The sequence below is a fragment of the Rattus norvegicus genome, chromosome X (genome assembly GCF_021556685.1).
Source record: "Rattus norvegicus strain SHRSP/BbbUtx chromosome X, alternate assembly SHRSP_T2T, whole genome shotgun sequence".
NCBI lineage: Eukaryota > Metazoa > Chordata > Mammalia > Rodentia > Muridae > Rattus > Rattus norvegicus.
The window spans coordinates 52,679,269-52,700,841 of record NC_141554.1 but is presented as its reverse complement, the minus strand read 5'-3'; the positions used below and the strand labels follow the sequence as shown (position 1 = coordinate 52,700,841).

The 21,573-nt window shown below is 37.1% G+C and overlaps 1 protein-coding gene across 1 annotated transcript; it reads right to left on the bottom strand.

Moving 5' to 3' along the window:
* Positions 1-2,949: 2,949 nt before the first annotated feature.
* On the bottom strand, positions 2,950-20,144 carry Da2-19 (uncharacterized LOC302729). Its single transcript, XM_087601215.1, has 4 exons — positions 20,106-20,144; positions 19,940-20,018; positions 6,014-6,163; positions 2,950-3,754 (listed from the first exon to the last, which is right to left on the bottom strand). Exons 2-4 carry the CDS (start codon positions 20,015-20,017, stop codon positions 2,951-2,953), a joined length of 1,032 nt encoding a protein of 343 aa, XP_087457341.1. The 5' UTR covers position 20,018; positions 20,106-20,144; the 3' UTR covers position 2,950.
* Between the last annotated feature and the right edge of the window lie 1,429 nt (positions 20,145-21,573).

Sequence of the window (21,573 nt, the reverse complement as noted above, 5' to 3'; positions counted from 1 at the left end):
AGCTACTCCAGGTAAGAGCACACCAATTTATTATACAGTACCAAATGACAAGTACTGAAAACAAAATATAAATAACATTTATAGACTTAGAAAGTTATATTTAATTATGTATGATATATATTTATTTACATATAATATATATAAATTATATATGTATATATACATGAATTTTAAAGAGAAAAAGGAGGATTTTATGTGAAAGTGTTGAAGGAAGAAAGGGAAAGAAAATGTTCTATAGTCTCAACAAAAAGAGAAATACATCAAATATTAAAGTCTTGCAAATTTTTGATACAATAACATGCTATTTACTATTTTTCATGTATCTTATCTTTATGATATTTTTAAGTAAGCATATACAGTCACCTTATTTACTATATCTTTATATGACCGCAGAATATGGTTATTAAACTTAATGCTTTTATAATATTATATTTTTTTATTTCCCTCTTTTCCAATATTAGAAACAATAGAATAATGAGTTTTGCAGTGTATTTTAAATTTTTTAGTATTACATATTTAATTTTACTGTGTATGTGTATGTGTGTATGTGTGTGTGTGTCTCTGTGTGTATGTGTGTGTGTGTGTGTGTGTGTGTGTGTGAGAGAGAGAGAGAGAGAGAGAGAGAGAGAGAGAGAGAAAGAGAGAGAAGACAACTTGTAGGAATTGATTTGCTTTTTCTAGGATGTGGAATCAATAAATCAATTTCAGCTCACATGACTTATTAATACTCATCTATACCCACTGAGCCATCTCCATGGACCTGAAATTAGTATTCTTATCTGAGAACTTTTTTGTGAATGTCAGAAAATATGCCGTCTGATTAAGTAGGTGGAAATGCTGTGTAAACTAGAATAAATATTTTTTAAAATATTTTACCATCTTCTTTATGTTTTATCACTTCTACCTCTGAGACTGTCAGTACAGTATTTTTCACATCTTGCTAGCTCTTCCAGTTTCACCATTAATTCTTTTTTTGGGGAATTTTTTCATCTTTATTAAATTGGGTATTTCTTATTTACATTGCAAATGTTATTCTCTTTCCGGGTTTACAGGCCAAAATCCCCCTAACCCCTCCAACTCCCCATCTATATGGGTGTTCCCCTCCCCATCCTCCCCCATTACCACCTTCCCCCCAAGAATCCCATTCATTGGGGGTCCAGCCATGGCAGGACCAAGGGCTTCCCTTTCCACTGGTGCCCTGACTAGGCTATTTATTGCTACCTATGCAGTTGGAGTCCAGGTTCAGTCCATGTATAGTCTTTGGGTAGTCTCTAGAAGCTCTGGTTGGTTGGCATTGTTGTTCATATGGGGTCTCAAGCCCCTTCAAGCTCTTTCAGTCCTTTCTGAGATTCCTTCAACAGAGGTCCCATTCTCAGTTCAGTGGTTTGTTGCTGGCAATCGCCTATGCATTTGCCATATTCTGGCTGTGTCTTTCAGGAGAGATAACATCCGGTTCCTGTCAGCCTGCACTTCTTTGCTTCATCCATCTAATCTAGTTTGATGGCTGTATATATGGGCCAAATTTGGGGCAGGCTCTGAATGGGAGTTCCCTCAGTCTCTGTTCCAAACTTTGCCTCCCTATTCCCTCCCAAAGGTATTCTTGTTCCCCTTTTAAAGAAGGAGTGACGCATCGTCCTTTTGGTCATCCTTCTTGAGTTTCATGTGTTCTCTGCATCTAGGGTAATTCAAGCATTTGGGCTAATAGCCACTTATCAATGAGTGCATACCATGTGTGTTTTTCTGTGATTGGGTTACCTCACTCAGGATGATATTTTCGAATTCCATCCATTTACCTATGAATTTCATAAAGTCATTGTTTTTGATAGCTGAGTAATATTCCATTGTGTAGATGTACCACATTTTCTGTATCCATTCCTCTGTTGAAGGGCATCTGGGTTCTTTCCAGCTTCTGGCTATTATAAATAAGGCTGCTATGAACATAGTGGAGCACATGTCTTTGTTATATGTTGGAGCATCTTTTGGGTATATGCCCAAGACAGGTATAGCTGGGTCGTCAGGTAGTACAATGTCCAATTTTCTGAGGAACCTCCAGACTGATTTCCAGAATGGTTGAATCATTCTGCACCAATAGCACTCAGGATCTCCCAGTCAGTGGTTTCAATTAGTTAAATCCTCCATTATCAAACATCAGTCAAAAAACTGTTCTGTAGATGTTCCCAGAGGCCCAATTCCTCAGGTTATTATTTCAACGAAGGGTCTTCTCTTCACATGACTCATGCTTGTGTTAGGTGACACAAAATTAGTCAACATATGAGTTCCTTTTCTAGTAATAATCAAAACATTGCTCCAGAAGTAATGTTGGAAAAAGGAAATGAAAATTTTAAAAATTAAATCTTTATTAGATATTGAAATTTTATATTCAATGCCAATTTAATGATTTAACTTAATATATTTAATTATTTGAAGAAATATCTTACTGTGTAGAAATACATGCACATATGCACATTTATGCATACACACATACACACACCAAAAGGTGTTATTTTGTGATTTCTCCTTTTCTTTTTTCTTCTCCACCTCTGATGTAAAGGATATTATCATATCATATTAACTCCCATATTAAAACTTCAACCAGACTTCAGATAATATTCTATTCTTGCATTTTTCTATATTTACATCCTGCATGTTCATGTAGCCATCTAAAGATACAAGGTAGCCTTTATTTGCCATTCCATTGTTATATTTCACCATTGCTATCTTTTCTGTCAATCCATTAAGAAATACATTAATTCAGGGGAAGAAGGGATAAACTTATTATAAGCTGCCATCCTTAAACCTTAGACCATGCCTTTGATGTTCCTTCATGACTGGAGTAGTTTTTGCTAAATATTTTTGTTTGTTTTGTTTTTTGTTATAAAAGTGTTTATTGTTTACCAAAACCAGTGGACCTTTTATCAAATGCTGCTTGGTAACAAAATCTTATCACTGTTCAATAAAAAAGGAGAGAAAGTAAGTAACTGTTTGTTTCAGTGTCATTAGTTAGACTTTCTGCAAGGTCACTTAACCCAGACTTGTTCAGTGCACCAATCAGGTTATCAGTTGTTTCATGAACTCCTTCCTGATCTTTCCAAGCAACAAGGAGCTGCTTGGCTCTCTTCTTCATGTCCTCACTGTAACACTCAATCTGCCTAATGTCAGAGTCTTTAATTTCCAGGTAAGGTGCCAAAATCTTCCACTGCTCATCAAGTTTGTTGGTTAATGACTCTATCCGTTCCCCTGTTATAGGTTTATCTTGCCGAACATCGGGACTTTCATTTTCCTTTAGTAAAGCATCATTATCTTCCTCATCTTCATCCTCACCTGTTTTTATTTCTTCAGAATGGGGTGGTAGTTCCTTGGCTAGCTTTATCACCATGTTTTCAAGATACTCTGTCATATTCTTAAACTGCTGGTTGGTTGGCTGGAAGAAATGAGGGCTTCTCCAGGCTAAGAATCTGAGAGTGCTCCATCCATAATTCGAATTATTTATGGCTTTATATTCACTTTCAACCATGTTTTCAGCATCTGCTTGTTCAATGGCTTCTTCAAAGAACTCCTCCAAAATTGGCATGTATTCTCTTGTTTCTAATTTACAGGCTTCCATGTTATCAGGACAGAGATTCCAAAGCCTTGTTAGCTCCTCATTTCCAATCAGGATTTTCTTATTGGGCCTTTTATCTAAGAAGTCTTCTGGGGCTGATCTCTTCCATACCCCTCTTTTGAGCTTGGTATATGATGCTCTTTCTTCACAAAACTTGGGCAACCTTCATTTTTCCATGAGTTCCAATTTTCTTCAGTGTTTAATATATGCTCTACAATCTTTGAAAATCTTTCTCTATCAGGGGTATTTTCAGATAGCAGGTGGTAGACTAACTTTGTAATATCTTCAATCCAGAGTGATTACTCATCAGTAAAAACATAATTTGAACTTTTGAATTTGACCTGTCCCTTGAGATATGGAAATAAAATGAGATACTGCAACAGGATGTGTCAATGAAAGTTACTGTCACTCAGTTGTAAATCCATCAACTTTTCACTTGTTAAAAACTTTGTGAAGTATGCATGCTCTCCTTCTGTTTTCAATTCTTTCATCTTTTTCCTGGAGGCTTGAGTATCATCTAATTTATAACTTTTAAAAACAGTTAAAAGTTTTTCAGAATACTTGAGAAAAGTTTTCCAAGAAATCTTCTCATAGCATTGTAATGGGGTCCTGAAGTAATCCTGAAGTAACCAGAATTTTCTATACAGATTGTAATCAATTTGAATAGAACAAGTCGTGGGGGCTTCATCATCTCCCATTTCACCTTCCTCTACATCCATCCCTTCCTCTCTATCCTCAGTATACTTTTGACTCAGGGTGCTCTCCTGCTCATTTGTATTGAAAACAGTGACATTTTCCAGGTTAAACTGCTTTGCAAATTAAGACCTGATTTCTCGAATAGAGAAAAACATGTAACATTTCCTCTAACACTAGATTTGATTTAAAGTAAAATACTTTAATGATATCTAGGCATTTATTGTTACTGTCTTGGGGCTTTATGGCTGTGAATAGATTCCATGACTAAGAAAACTCTTATAAAGGAAAACATTTAATTTGGGCTGGCTTAAGGTTTAGTCCATTATTGTCATGGTAGGAAGCATGGCAGCATACGGGAAGATACGGTGCTAGAGAAGGAGCTGACATTTCTATATCTGGCTCCATAGGCACCAGAAAGGGGGAGACAGAGACACTGGGCCTGACTACAGCTCCTGAAACTTGAAATCTCATGCTTAGTGACACACTTCCCCCAACAAGTCCACACCTACTCCAACAAGGCTATATATCCTAATAATGGTACTCTCTATGAGTATATGGGGGCAATTTTGATTCAAACTACCAAAGGAAATAGTATTCTGAAACTAGGTCTTTGGATTTGTTGTTTGATTTTTGTTTTGTTTTTTTCTCTTGAGACACTCTTTCTATATAAAATCCTGGCTCTCTTGGAACTCAGTGTAAAGATCAATGTAGCCTCACCATCAGGATTGATTGTACACAATATTGTCATTATATTTTATGTAAATTGTGTTCCAATTAACACTATAATGTCTTTCCACTATTAAATAAAGAGGATATATATGCATATATTTATATGTATGTGTGTATAGTCTACAAATGACTTTGTCATTGTTTTCATTAAAGACAAATCTTCACTCACACTTCTCACTTTGCTATTTTTTTCTTTTTTTATTGGATATTTTAATTTGCATTTCAAATGTTATTCCATTACCTGGTTTGCCATCCATAAAACCCTCATTCCATTCTGCTCCCCCATCCTATATGACGGTGTTCTCCCTCCCCAAATAACCCCTTCCAGCCTCCCAGCCCTGACATTCCCCTACAAAAGTGTGTCTAGCCTTGGCAGCACCAATGGCTTCTCCTCCAATAGGTGCCCAACAAGGCCATCTTATGCTACATATGGAGCTGGAGACATGGATCTGTCCATGTGTAGTATTTGGATAGTAGTTTAGTAACTGGGAGCTCTGGTTGGTTGGTATAGCTGTTATTATAGGATTGCAAGCCCCTTCAGCTCATTCAATCCTTTCTCTAACTCCTACAACAGGGAACGTATTCACAGTTCAATGATTTTCTGTTAGCATTCACCTTCATATTTGTCACACTCTGTCTGAACCTCTCAGGAGACAACTATATCAGGCTCCTGCCAGCATGCACTTCTTGGTATCTGCAATATTGTCTGTGTTTGGTGGCTGCATGTATATGGGCTGGATCCCCAGGTGGGGCAGACTCTGAATGGACATTTCTTCAGTCTCTGCTCCAAAATTTGACTCCATATTTCCTCCTATGAATATGTTTGTTCCCCCTTTTAAGAAGGACTGAAGCATCTGCACTTTGTTCTTCCCAAATTCCTGAGCTTCATATGGTCTGAAGATTGTATCTTAGGTAATTTGAGCTTTTGGGCTAATATCCACTTATCAGTCAGTGCATACCATTTGTGTTATTTTGTGATCGGTTTACCTCACTCAGGATTATATATTCTAGTTCCATCCATTTGCCTATGAATTTCATGAAGTCGTTGTAGCTGAGTAGTAATCCATTGTGTAGATATACCACATTTTCTGTATCCATTGTCTGTTGAAGGACATCTGGTTCCTTTCCAGCTTTTGGCTATTATAAATAAGGCGGCTATGAACATAGTGGAGCATGTGTCTTTGTTGCATGTTGGAGCATCTTTTGAGTATATGCCCAAGTGTGGTAGAGCCAGGTCCTCAGGTAACACTATATCCAATTTTCTGAGGAACCTCCAGACCAATTCCAGAGTGGTTATACCAGTTTTTAATCCCACCAACAATGGAGGAGTGTTCCTCTTTCTTCACATCCTTGCCAGTATCTGTTGTCACCTGTGTTTTGACCTTAGCCATTCTGACTGATGTGAGGTGGAATCTCAGGGTTGTTTTAATTTGCATTTCCCTAATAACTAAAAATGTTGAATATTTCTTTAGGTATTTCTAAGCCATTCAATATTTCTCAATTGAGAAATATTGAATTAGCTCTGTACCCGAATTTTTAATAAGGTTATTTGGCTCTCTTGGGTCTAACTTCTTAAGTACTTTGTATATGTTAGATATTAGTCCTCTATAAGATGTAGGATTAGCAAAAATCTTTTCCCAATCCGTTGGTTGCTATTTTGTCCTAATGAGAGTGTCCTTTGCCTTATAGAAGCTTTGCAGTTTTACGAGGTCCCATTTGTTGGTTCTTGATCTTAGAGCATAAGGAATTGGTATTTAGTTCAAGAAATTTTCCCTAGTGCCCTTTTGTTCAAGTCTCTTCCCCACTTTTTCTTCTGTTGTTTGAGTGCATCTGGTTTTATGTGAAGGTCCTCGATCCACTTGGATTAAGCTTTGTAGAGGGTAATAAGTATGGTTTGATTTGCATTCTTCTGCATGCTGACCTCCAATTGAACCAGCACCATTTGTTGAAATTGCTATCTTTTTTCTACTGGATGGTTTTAGCTCCTTTGTCAAAGATCAAGTGGCTATAGGTGTGTGGGTTCATTTCTGGGTCTTCAATTCTATTCCACTGATCACCTGCCAGTCTTTGTACTAATACCATAAAGTTTTTATCACCATTGCTCTGTAATACTTCTTGAGGTCAGGGATGGTGATTCTCCCAGAAGTTCTTTTGTTGTTGAGGACAGTTCTCACTATTCTGGGTTTTTTGTTATTTCAAATGAATTTTCAAATTGCTCTTTTATCTCTATGAAGAATTGAGTTTCAATTCTTATCGGTTTTCAATTGAATATGTAGATTGCTTTGGCAAGATGGCCATTTATATTATACTGAGCTTGTCAATCCATGAGCATGGGAGGTCTTTCCATCTTCTTCTGAGACATTTTTCAATTTCTTTCTTCAGAGAACTGAAGTTGTTGTCATATATATCTTTCTCTTTTTAGTTAGATTCACACTGAGGTATTTTATGTTAGTTGTGACTATTGTGAAGGGTGTCATTTCAATAATTTCTTTTTCAGCCTGTTTATCCTTTGAGTAGAAGAAGGCTACTGATTTGTTCGAGTTAATTTTATACTCAGCCACTTTGCTTGTTTATCAGCCTTAGTAGTTCTTTGGTGGAACTTTAGGGGTCACTTAAGTTTATTATCATATCATTTGCAAATAGTGATATTTTGACTTCTTTTTTTCTGTATTTGTATCCTTGGACCTACATTTGTTGTATGATTGCTCTGGTCAGGACTTCAAGTACTATATTGAATAAGTAGGGGGAGAGTTAGCGGTTTTGTCTAATCCCTGCTTTTAGTGGGATTGCTCCAAGTTTCTCTCCATTTAGTTTGATGTTGGCTACTGATTTTCTGTGTGCCACTTTTACTATGTTTAGGTATGGGACTTGAATTCCTGATCTTCCATGACTTTTAACAAGAAGGGGTCTTGAATTTTGTCAAATGCTCAAATGCTTTCTCAGCATCTAATGAGATGATCATGCTTTTTCCCCTCTTTGAGTTTTTTTTTTCTTTTTTGACCAAAGATACCACTTCCTTCTCTGACTCTGTTGTGGAAATATTTACTCTATTTACCTCTAAGCTGCTAAAGGATCCTCTAAACACTTTTCTCTGATCCTTTACACACAACACTTGTTTGGGGAGGGATTTTTTGTGATAAATCACAAGTAATAAGGAGGAAATCAAAATGGTTCCTCCAACAAGGGTCTTTCTTCTGGTAATTTCTCCTTTCTTTTTTTTTTCTTTACTTTTCTATTTTTCGGAGCTGGGGACCAAACCCAGGGCTCTCCCATTGAGCTAAATCCCCAACCCTGTAATTTCTCCTTTCAACTTTCTGTTTTATTACTTATCTTCGTGGCAAGTCTGTCTAGTGGAATTCATTATTTTTCTTTCTTATCTTTCTAGTGTGAGAAAATATATCTGCAGATTAAATTATGGTGGTGTAGGAACACTATAAATTTTATAGGAATCCTGCATGATTTTTCAAAGATAGAGTATTAAACGGTGTCTTTGAAATAAAGACTTTTGGAGACTAATGTGTTATGACCATTTTATTAAGAAAAAAATGCTTTCTAGATTAGGTATATAATTTCACTTTCATACTATACATAAAAAGTATCAAAACACTGCTGTTCTTGTCTGAACTTTCAGGGGAAAATAGCAACTTGAAATGCAAAGGTTTATGCACAGCAAAACTACTCTTTTAAAAATCTTGATCTAGTCTACCAGTGTGATGCACACTATTAATCCTAGGACTTCCCAGGAAGAAGCATGTAGATCTCAGGTGAGCTGGAAACCAGCCTGATCTAGGGAGCTAGTTCTGGGACACAGGGGGCTGGGGGACACACAAAGACACCCTGTCTTAAAAAAAAACAAATCATCAACAAAAAAACAAGCAAATACCCAGGATCTAATTTTGACACAAATAGAAAAGTGAAAGGAATTCAAGTGAGTAATGATTTATTAACAAACTTCTTGCCCATGTAAATGGACAGTATCCTCCTATTTTAGGGAGTACCTTGTTTCATCTCCCCCTTCAAGCAAAAATCCCATTCCAATCTTTTCCTTGTTATTGTTTAGATATAAAACAAACCCAAACATGCTTATGAATTGAAAGGTTGGTCTAAACAAGTATTTCTCAACTTTTGGGTCACAAGTTCTTTGGGTGTTAAATACTCCTTTCATGGAGATTGTTGAAAAATATCAGAAAAACAGATGTTTACATTGTAATTCATAACAGTGGCAAAATTACAGTTATGAAGTAGCAATGAAAATAGGCTATGGTTGGGAGTCACCATAACATGAAGAACTGTATTAAAGGGTTGAAGAATTAGGAAGCTTAAGAAGCACTGGTCTGAATGTACTATTTTTGTGGTTGTGAAGGATACCAGAAAAATATAGCCCAAATAAACAAGGTTTGTATATAGGCTCACAGAGACTGAAGCAGCAAGCATAGGGCTTGGAAGGGTCTCTACCCAGTCCTCTGAATATATGTTAGAGCTGTTATCTTTGTGTTTTTGTGGGAATCCTGACAGGGGCTATGAGTGTGTTCTGACTCTTTCTCTTGCTTTGAGAACTCCTTTCCGCCAATTGAATTGCCCAATCCAGCTTGGTATGAAAGCTTTTGCCTTTTCTTACTGTATCTTATTTTGTTATGTTTGGTTATGTATCTTGGAGGCCTGCTCTTTTCTAAAGGGAAACAGATCCAGGAGAAAAGGTACATATGGGAAACTAAGAAGAGTGGAGGGAGGAAAAACTGTGGTAGGGATGTATTGTATAAAGGAAGAATCTAATGTATTTTTAGTTAGAAATAAGAAGTAATGTTTAGTGGAAGGAAGTAGATTACTAGAGATTTTTCCCATAGGACTATGTTTTGTCACAAACTTTCTTTGTCTCTCACTCTTTCCTTTGTTATGAAGTGGTCCTTTTCCTTAAACACATGATTATATGATTTCAATAGCTTTATAATCTGCCAGTGTATTACAACAAGGAGAGATATTATTGCCTTACTTCTTTGCTGCCTTCACTTTTCTATTTTCTGCACCCAAATGCTGTTGGAAAGGTAGTTGAACACCCAGGAGTGCAGAATCCAGAGGCCGCAAGACAGACTGCCACCTCTGCACACCTCTGCTCACATCCCCGGTCCAAGGGGAAACTGCACAGTGCCTATGGACACAGGAATATAGGAACAGTCAGTAGCCGGCACCCGTGGTTCTGCCCAGGACCGAACTGAACCGGGCAAACAGCTCCCCACACCCAAATCCCACGGGGGAGAGAGCTGGACCCCTCAGAAGTGTGTGGATACTCCGAGAAGGCAGAGGAGACTACCCTCTGCCCACAGGCCAGACCAAAGAGGGAATTGCCTAGTAGCAACTGTGCCCCGGGTGCAAGGAACTGGGAGGAATCAGGGGCAGGACCCTTTGATTCCTGCCCACACCTGCCTATCTATCTATCTATCTATCTATCTATCTATCTATCTATCTATCTATCTATCTATCTATCTATCTATATCGTCTTTGTGTTTGTGCGTGCGTGTGTGTGTGTGTGTGTGTGTGTGTGTGTGTGTGTCTGATACTTCTTTGTAAAACTTCTGAATACTCCTGATCTGGACTGTAGATTAAAATGTTAGTGAATTAGGAATTTCTGTAGGAAAACTCATCAATTTCACTGAATTTATAGTATACAAATATTAAGAAAATTGAAATTAAACTAATTTTATTTTACTTCTGGTTGTTTTAAGAGGCTGTTTGGTTTTTTTTTTTTCATTTTTCTCATTTCTTCTTTCCTTCCTTCCTTCCTTCCTTCCTTCCTTCCTTTCTTTCTTTCTTTCTTTCTTTCTTTCTTTCTTTCTTTCTTTCTTCCTTTACATTCTGAATGCTGCCCTACATCCTGGTTACTTCCCACATCACCTTCTCCGTCTCCTCTGAGAGGGTAGGGCCCCCATCAGTATCTTCCTTCCCTGGCTCATCAAGTATAAGCAGAGTTAGGCACATTCTTTCCCACTGAGACCAGACAATGAATTCCTGTTGGGGAATGGATTCAACAATCAGGCTAAAGCTTCAGGAACAGCCCAATCTCCAGTTGTTAGGGGACCTACAGGAAAACTGAGCTGCAAGCCTGCTACCAGTCACTTGGGCCTTGTTTTAGGCAGTGTATGCTCTGGGTTGGTGGCTCAGTCTCTAAGCGCTCCCAAGATTCATGTCACTTGACTCTGTGTTCTTCCTCTGTAGTTCCCATCCCCTTTATGGTATTTAGTCCTTCAGCAACCTCTTCCATAATCCTGTGCTTAATGTGTGACTGTGGTCCTCTGCTTCTGTTTTAGTTTCTGGTGGATAGAGCCTTTCAGAGCACAGTTATGCTACTATCATGCCTGCTGCTAGCCTCATAGAATATCGTTAACAGTGTTAGGGATTGGTGCTTATCCATGGTTTGGGTCTCCAGTTGGACTGGTTTATGGGTTAACAGATTTTTGGTGTGTTGATATCCTTAACCTTCACTGGGGTTCCTGCCTGACTATAGTACCTAGCTTCAGGTTCCGTGTCCCCAATGTTAGGAATCCCTGCTAAGGTCACCTGCATTGATTGCTGGGAGACATCCCCATCCCAGGTCTTTGGGACATCCTAGATATTCCCCACCTACCCCCGAACTCCGGCAGCTACAGATTTTCGTTCATTCATTCTTCTGGCTCTCTGGCACTCACTTTTGTCTTTTCCCATACCTGATTCTGACCCCCTCTATCTTGCTCCCTAATCACTTCTCTTATGCAGTTCCCTCCCAACCTCTGACTCCTATGATTATTTTATCCCCCCTTCTAAATTAGATTCAAACATCCTTGCTTGGGTCTTTCTTATTGTTAAAGTTCTTTGTGTATTTGAGTTTTATCATAGGTGTGCTGTATTTTATGGCTAATATCCACCTATGAGTAAGTACATACCATTGATGTCCTTTTGATTCTGTGTTACCTTACTCAAAGATATTCTCAGGTTACTTTCATTTGCATACAGTAGTCATGATTCCCTTGTTTTTAATAGTTGAATAGTATTCCACTATGTAAATAAACCACATTTTCTCTATTGATTCTTCAGTTGAGGGGTATTTGAATTGTTTCTAGTTTCTGGCTATTATGAATAAAGCTGCTATAAACAAAGTGGAGCATGTTCTTGTCGTATAATGGAGCATCTTTTGAGTACATGCACAAAAGTGATATAGATGGGTCTTGGAGTATAATTATTTCTAATTTTCTGAGTAAAAGCCAGATTGATTTCAAGAGTGGTTGTACAAGTTTGTAATTCTACCAGTAATGGAATTATCTTCCCCCTTTACCACATCCTTGCCAGCATGTATTGTTCCTTGAGTTCTGGATCTTAGCCATTCTGATTGGTATAAGGTGGAATGTTAGGGTCAATTTGATTTACATTTCAATGATTAATAAGAATGTTGAACATTTCTTTCAGTGTTTCTTGACCATTTGAGATTTCTCTATTGAGACTTCTCTTTTTAGCTATATACACCATTTTTAAATTGGGTAATTCGGTTTGTTGGAATCTAACTTCTTATGTTATTTAAGTTGGATATTATCTCTGTCTGATGTAGGGTTAGTAAATATTTTTCCCAATATGGAGGCTGTCATTTTGTCTTATTGACAATATCTTTTGCCTTACAGAAACTGCAGTTTTATGAGGTCTGATTTATCTGTTGTTGATCTTAGAGCCTGAGCATTGGTGTTCTCTTTAGGAAATTGTCTCATGTACCAATGTGTCTAAGGTTATTTCCCAATTTTTCTTCTATTAGATTTTAATGCGTCCAGTTTTATGTTTAGCTTCTTGATTCCCTTGTGGTTTTTTGTTTGTTTGTTCTTTTTGTTTTGTTTTGTTTTTTGGCAGGGTGATAAATATCAATCTATTTGCATTCTTCTACATGCAGACATCTACTTTTCCAGCACCATTTGTTGAAAATGCATTCCTTTTTCAATTGTATAGTTTGGCTTTTTTGTCAAAGTCAACTATCCATAGGTGTATGGGTTTAGTTTTGTCTTTGATTCGATTACACTGATCAACCTGTCTGTTTCTGATTTTAAAACACACACACACACACACACACACACACACACACACACACACACATGCACTTTTTATCAGATGCTCTTTTTGAGATGTATGGTAATTTCTTAATGATATAATTTAAATTTCTTAAAGAATGTATATCTTATCTGTTGTCAGTTTTATTTGATTAAAGATAATGAAAAGAAATTATTAAATGTTCCTTTAAAGGTTTTAGCTGTGTTGTTACTTATCTCCTTTGCTGAGGAAATGAATTTTTGCTCAGAATCCTGATGTTACAGGAATACTTTCTTCTCTCTTATTGATAATTTGAATACAATTTGTTTTTGGTTTTGATTGGACACTTATCATTAGCACGTCTCTTAAGAATTCATCTGAAGAGGCTAGAGAGATGACTTAGAGGTTAAAAGCACTAACTGTCTTCCAGAGGTCCTGAGATCAATTCCAAGCAACCACATAGTGGCTCACAACCATCTGAGATCCTATGTACTCTTGTGGTGTATCTGACAGCTAGAGTGTACTCATATAAATAAAATAAAAAACTATAAAAACCATCTGAATTTAATTGATTTTGTTGACTAAGCTAAGAAAAATAATGATTTGAGTGTGTTTATATGTTTATGAGTGTCTTTCTATGGCATTACACTGTATATAAGAATAAGTATGACTCACCGAATGACAGATGGGTTATCTGGCTAATAACACTGAGTGACTAATCTCATAAGTCCATACTTAATATTACTAAGATGATTCATTTTTATATTGGCCCTTCTTTCTTTTTCCTTCTGCTTTCATGCAGTGAGTTTAAGTAATAATTACCATCAAGATTAAAGGGAAAAATTAAATCCTCATATTTCATCTAATACAAATCACAAACAAAGAAACAAAGAAACAAATATCTTCATCTAACATATTTCTTCCCTTCATTGTAAAACTAAAATGAAATCAGCACTTTTAAAATTAGTCAAAAAATAGGTTTAGCTACAAGAAAATTCTACATAAAATTTAGCTATTAAAGAAAACGCTTGTTAATTATAGAAACAATAAAATAATTACAAACAGAGACTGTATGTTCCATAGTTCAATAAATATAAAAAAATAAAATTAGAGACTTAACATCAAGAAATTTTATGTTAAGGAAAAACACCTTTTATGTTTAAATAGGCAAATAGCTTTCTCCAGTTCCACACTATCTTAGTTACTTTTCTATTGCCATGACAAGATAACCTCAACAAGATACCCTCATTTGGTGTATTTATATCAAATACATGTAAAACTTATAAAACAAAAGCATTTAATTTGGGGTTCGCTTATGGTTTCAGATATGAGTTCATAACCATCATGGCTAGGAGCAGGGCAGCAGACAGACAGACATATTGTGAGGATAGTAATTGAGAGCATATATCTCATTCACAAGCAGGAGACAGACAGAAAGTAAGTAAGAGGAGTTAGACTGGTGAAACCTAAAAGGCCAACTTGAGTGAATCATCTTCTTCAACAAGGCCTAATATTTCCCAGTGCAGTTCTAGCAACTAAGGAGAAAGGACTAAAATACATAAGACTAAGGTTAGCATTCTCATTGAAACCAATATATCTCCTCACAAAATGCACAGGTTTGAGGCTTCTGTAGAACACTAAACATTGCCAAAAATATGACTGACAAACAGGATATGTCCCACAACATTAGTCATACAAGTAATTACAAGTAGCCAACAAGAGGAAATCTTTCTTAGAAATTAAAGAACTCTGAAAGAGTATAACTTATTTTTTTAATTTTTTATTATGTATTTCTTTACTTATATTTCAAAGGTTAATCAGTGACAAAACAGGACTCTACAGATACAAGAATATTGAAATAATCCCATGCATCCTATCCAATGACCATGGACTCAGGCTGGTCTTCAAAAACAACAAAAACTACAGAAACCCCACATAAACATGGAAGCTGAACAAGGCTTTGCTCAATGGTAACCTGGTTAAAGAAGAAATAAGGAAAGAGATTAAAGACTTTTTTAGAATTTAATGACAATGAAGACACAGAATACCGAAACTTATGGTACACAATGAAAGCAGTGCTAAGAGGAAAAATCAGAGCTCTGAGTGCTTCTGAAAAGAAACTGGAGAAAGAATAAACTTGCAGCTTCTCTCTGCAGCACACCTAAAAACACTAGAACAAAAAGAAGCAAATACACTGAGGAGGAGCACACAGCAGGAAATAATCAAACTCAGGGATGAAATCAAAAAAGTGTAAAAGAATCAAGAAATCTGGCAGCTGGTTCTTTGAGAAAATCAACGAGATAAATAACCCTTTAGGCAGCCTAAGCAGAGGACAGAGAAACAGTATCCAAATCGAGAAAATCAGAAATGATAAGGGAGAAATAAGAACAGAAACAGGATTCAAAAATTTTTTCTAGACAGTTACCAGGTAACAAGGTTAAATCAGGATCAGAAAAATCATCTAGACAGTACCATACCCCTAAGAAAATAGAAGCAGTCATTAAAAGTTTCCCCACCAAAAACAGCTCAGGACCAGATATGTTTAGTGCACAATTCTATCAGACCTTCAAAGAATACCTATTACAAATACTCACAAATTATTCCACAAAATAGTAAAATAAGGAACACTACCCAATTCTTTCTTTGAAGCCACAATTACGCCTATACCTAAATCTCTCCAAAACACTATAAAGAAAGAGGACTTCAGACCAATTCTCTTATGAATACCAATGCAAAAATACTCAATACAATTCCTGCACACAGAATCCAAGAACAGATAAAAATGATCATTCACCATGATAAAGTAGGCTTCATCCCTGGGACACAGTGATAGTTCAATATATGTAAACCCATCAATGTAATCTACTGTATAATCAAACTCAAAGAAAAAAAATCCACATGATCATCTCAATAGATCTTGACAAAGCATTTGAGATAATTCGACACCCTTCCATGGTAAAAGTTTCAGAAAAATCAGGAATTCAATGCCTATACCCAAACATAGTAAAAGCCATATACAGCAAACCAGTAGCCAACACGAGACTAAATAGAGAGAAACTTGAGGCAATCCCACTGAAATTAGAGACAAGACAAGGCTGCCCACTCTCTCCCTACCTATTTAATATAGTACTCGAAATCCTAGCCAGAGCAATTAGACAACAAAAGGAGGTCAAAGGTTACAAATTGGAAAGGAAGAAGTCAAAATATCACTATTTGCAGGTGATATGATAGTATACTTGACAACCCAAAAATTCCATCAGAGAACTACTATACCTGATAAACAACTTAGGCTAAGTGGCTGAATATAAAATTAACTAAAACAAATCAGTATCCCTCTTCTACTACAAGCATAAACAGGCTGAGAAAGAAATTAGGGAAACAACATCCTTCACAATATTAACAAATATTATAAAATGTCACGGTGTGACTCTAACCAAGCAAGTGAGGTATCTATATGACAATACCTTCGAGTCTCTGAGAAAGAAATCCTAGAAGATCTCAGAAGATGGAAAAATCTCCCAGGCTCATGTATTGCATGATTAATATAGTAAAAATTCCCATCTTGCTGAAAGCGAAATATTGCATGGTATTGGCACAGAGGCAGGCAGGTAGAACAAAGCAATAGAATTCAATACCCACAAGTGATTCCATACAACTATGGTCACTTGATTTGAATGGAGCTAAACCATCCAGTGGAAAAGGGACAGCATTTTTAACAAATTGTGCTGGTTCAACTGGCGCTCAGCATGTAAAAGAACACAAATCAATCCATTCTTATCTCCTTGTACAAAGCCCAATCCAAATGGATCAAGGACCTCAACATAAAACCAGATACAGTAAAACTAATAGAAGAGATAGTGGATAAAACCCTGGAACACATAGGCACAGGGGAAATTTTCCTGAACAGAACACCAATGGTGTATTCTCTAAGATCAACAATTGACAAATGTTACCTTGTAAAAATTGCAAAACTTTTCTAATGCAAAGAACACTGCCAATAGGAGAAAATGGCAACCAACAGATTGGGAAAAGATCTTTAGCAATCCTATATCTGATAGAGGGCTAATATGTAATATATACAAAGAACTGAAAAAGGTAGAATACAGAGAACCAAATAACCCCATTAAAAAAGGGTTACAGAGCTAAACAACAAATTCACAACTGAGGAAGATCAAATAGGCATTAAGTATCTAAAGAAAAATTCAACATCCTTAGTCATCAGGGGAATGCAAATCCAAACAACACTGAGATTTCATCTAATACCAGTCAGAATGGCTAAGATCAAAAACTCAGGTGACCACAGATGCTGTTGAGGATGTGGTGAAAGAGGGACACTCCTCCAGTTTTGGTGTGATTGCAAACTGGCACAACCACTCTGGAAATCAGTCCGGAGGTTCCTCAGAAAATTGGACATAGTACTACCTGAAGAACCAGCTATACCACTCCTGGGCATATACCCAAATTATGCTCCAACATATACCAAGGACACATGTTCTACTATGTTCATAGAAGCCTTATTTATAATAGTCAGAAGCTGGAAAGAACCCAAATGCCCTTCAACGGAGGATTAGATACAGAAAATGTGATTCATTTATACAACACAGTATTGCTCAGCTATCAAAAACAATGACTTCATGGAATTCTTATACAAATGGATGGAACTATAAAATATCATCCTGAGTGAGGCAACCCAGCCTCTAAAGATTACACATGATATCTACTTACTGATAAGTGGGTAGTTGCCTCAAAACTCTGAATAGCCAGGATATATTTCACAGACCATATGACGCTCAGGAAAAAGGAAGACCAAAATGTGGAAGCTTCAGCTGTTCTTAGATGTGAGAACAAAATACTCGGAAGGAATTACAGGGACAAAGAATGGAGCAGAGACTGGAGGAAAGGTCATTCATAGACTTCCCAACCTGGATTCCACCCCATATACATACAGCAAACCCAATCAATATTACTGATGCCAAGAAGTGCTTGCTGACAGGAGCTAGATATAGCCATCTGCTGAGAGGGTGTGCCAGGGCCTTACTGATACACAGGAGGATGCTTGTAGCTTACCTTGAACAGAGCACAGGGACTCCAAGAGAGGAGTTAGAGAAGAGACTGAAGGAGCTGAAGGGGTGTGCAACCCCATAGGAAAAACAACTATCAACCAGCCAGAGCTGCCCCCCGAAGCTCCCAGGGAGTAAACCAGGAAACAGAGTATACATGAGGAGAACCAAGGCTCCAGTCCCATTTGTAGCAGAGGATCGCACTGTCTGGCATCAACAGGATGTGAGAGGCCCTTGCTCCTGTGAAGGCTCTTTTCCCAAGTATAGGTGAATGCCAGGGTGGTATGGTGGGAGTGGGTGGGTGGGAGGGGATGCATCCTCATAGAAGCAGGGTGTTGGGACATGGGAGAGGGGGGAACCTAGAAAAGGGGTAACATTTGAAATATAAATGCATAAAATATACGTTAAAATGCAAAAATACTTTAAATAAATATAACTATGTGTATATGTTTGTGCATGAGTTCTAGACAAAAAGTGAAGTTTTTTAGTCATTTTATAAATATAGCGATATTTATAAAGGAAGGGTGAAACTTGATAAAGATGAATTAAATGATAATTGCTAATTTCTTGTAATTTGGGTTAGTTTTATTATTGTTGGTTATTTATGTACATGTTCTCAGTATGATACAATTTCATGTTTGTTTTAGTAGAATGTGTAGATTTATTTTCAATTGGATATTCTATGTATTTACACTTCAAATATTATCCCCTTTCCTGATATCCCATCTGAAAACCCCCATCCAACCCCCTCCTCACGCTTCTATGAGGGTGCTCACTGTCCCACCTACTCTCACCTCATCCTCCTGGCATTCCCCTACATTGGGGAATTGTACCTACAGAGGACCAAGGGCCTTTCCTCCTATTGATGCCAGACAATACCATCCTTTGCTACATATGCGGCTGGAACCATGAGTCCTTCAATGTGTACTCTTTGGATCCTGATTTACTACCTGGGAGTTCTAGCGGGGTGGGGGGCGTGGTCTGGTTGGTTGATATTTTTGTTCTTCCTATACGGTTGCAAATCCATTCAGCCGATTCAGTCCTTTCTCTATATTCTCCATTGGGGACTCAGTGCTCAGTCCAGTGTCTGGCTGTGAGCATCAGCTTTTGTATTTGTCTGGCAGAGACTCTCAGGATACAGTAATAACAGGATCCTGTCAGCCAGTCCTAGGTTTGCTGTCTGTATGTGGAATGGATCCCCAGGTGAGGCAGTCTCTGGATAGCCCTTTCTCAGTCTCTGCTTTACACTTTGTCCTAGTATATACTTTAGAAAGAAGCCATTATGGGTTAAAAATTTGGAGAGGAATGGGTGGCCCCTCTCCAACCAGGGGACTTTCCTAACCTCTGGATATGGTCTCTATTGGTCTTTTCTCCCTTTTTGTTGGACATTTCAGCTAATCTCAACCCTGTTGGATACTGAGAGCCCCTTGCTTTCCTGGCATCTGGGAATTGCTGGTGGCTACCCACAGTTCCCCATCCCTCTTTGCTATACACCTCTATTCAAATTCCTAACCCTCTCTATATCATCCCTTTCACCTCCTGTAACTGATCCAGCCCCCTTTTCCCTATACCTGATCCAGCCCACTCTTTTCCCTCCCCTCCTCTTCTTTTCCTCCCAAATACCCCCAACCTTCTACCTACCTTGAGTATTTTGTTCTCCCTTCTGACAAGGACTAAAGCATCCACATTTTGGACTTTCTTCTTCTTGAGCTTCACATTTTATGTGAATTGTATCTTGGGTATTCTGAGCTTTTCAGCTAATACCCACTTATCAGTGTGTGCATACCATCTTTTGAGTCTGGGTTGCCTCACTTACTATGATTTCTTCTACTCCCATCCATTTGCTCAAGAATTTCATGATGTCATTGTTTTTAATAGCTGAGTAGTACTCCATTGTGTAAATGTATCATCTTTCCTTCATTCATCACACACATTATATCATATATGTAAGAGAGTGTGTGTCTGTCTGTCTATCGGGGTATGGGGTGTGGTATGTGTATAGCACATGCCTTTAATACTAGCACTTGGGAAAGCAAATCTCTGGGAGTTTAAAACCAGCCTGTTCTACTTAGTAAGTTCCAGACCAGCCAGGGATATTTTGTTAGACTCTATGTCAAACAAACTATAATTTGCAAAGATGTGTCCATAGTTAGTGTTATTATAAAACAGAAAAAATGTTAATTTACTCCAAAACAATCAAGATAAGGACATAATAGAATGATGTTCCATTAGAAAGAAATTTTCTTTTTGGTCTCTTATGGGCAAACTTCAAACTCTTCTTACAATCTATTTTATTTTTTTTCCTGAGTTTTCTTCGACTATTTCAATGTGTGTGAGGGAGAATTGCCTCAGGAATGCTGATAAACACTAGTAGTACTTCCATGAAGATTTCCTGGCAAGATTCTTGGTTTTTTTTTTCTGTTGTTCTATAGGTAGATACACTATGAACACATTTCTCTCATTTATATTCAGGATCTCACCGAACTTTTGTTTCCATCCATGTTTCTTGGGAAAGGAGGCTGACATAAGCCTCCCTGCTTGATTGAAGTGTATTTGCTTGAGAATTGCACAAAATACAAAAACTAGTTTCCTGGCATGGTACTACAATAATGGAAATCAAAAGTTTTGAGATTCATTGTTCCAATGACTGAATTAAAATGCAGTGTTCCTCAGACACTTTGCTATATACCCTAAATATGATACCATTTTCTACTCCCTTGTTATTTTTTGCATGGTTTTGGAACATAAATTTAATCCCAATTGAGTTGAATATTTTTAATAATCATTGGTATTACAAATGAGGACATTTATTTAAAATTCCCAGACATCATTCTTAGCACTGAACATACACAGATAATTAACTTTGCAGAGCACCATGGGAAGTAAATGACAAATGACAAATGTGAAAACAGAATACCAGAAATGTTACAGAGCTTAGACAAGGTCAAGAAACTGGGGAATCTATAAGATACAATTCACACTCAATAGACATAATTCCAGAGACTGTTTTCTTCCTTTAATTGTATGCATAATTTCTATGCATGTTCATTTTCAAATTGCAATAAAATCTATCATAGTATAGTAAAGAGAAGGATTCAACTTTTTAAATATTCCCATCAATTGACATTGATTATAGATACTGTGTGCCAGGTTTTGCTGAGCACATAGTAGATATAATCACGTAGAAGACTGAGATGGGAAAATGCAGTCAAAGAGATAGTATTTTTAAAAAAGAATGCGAAATCAATATGACCCCTGCTCCTTGGTTCTCCTTTTTCATTCATTAACACAGTAAGGTATATATTTCATGAATCAATGACTGTCTAGAATACTTTCATCTCAGGCCATACAAATTAGTTAATATTAACTTTAGTTATCTTCGTAGTGAAAACAATCATACTTCATTCATGTGTGTGTAGTTTATTCTAAGTACAAGAATTTGGAATGTAG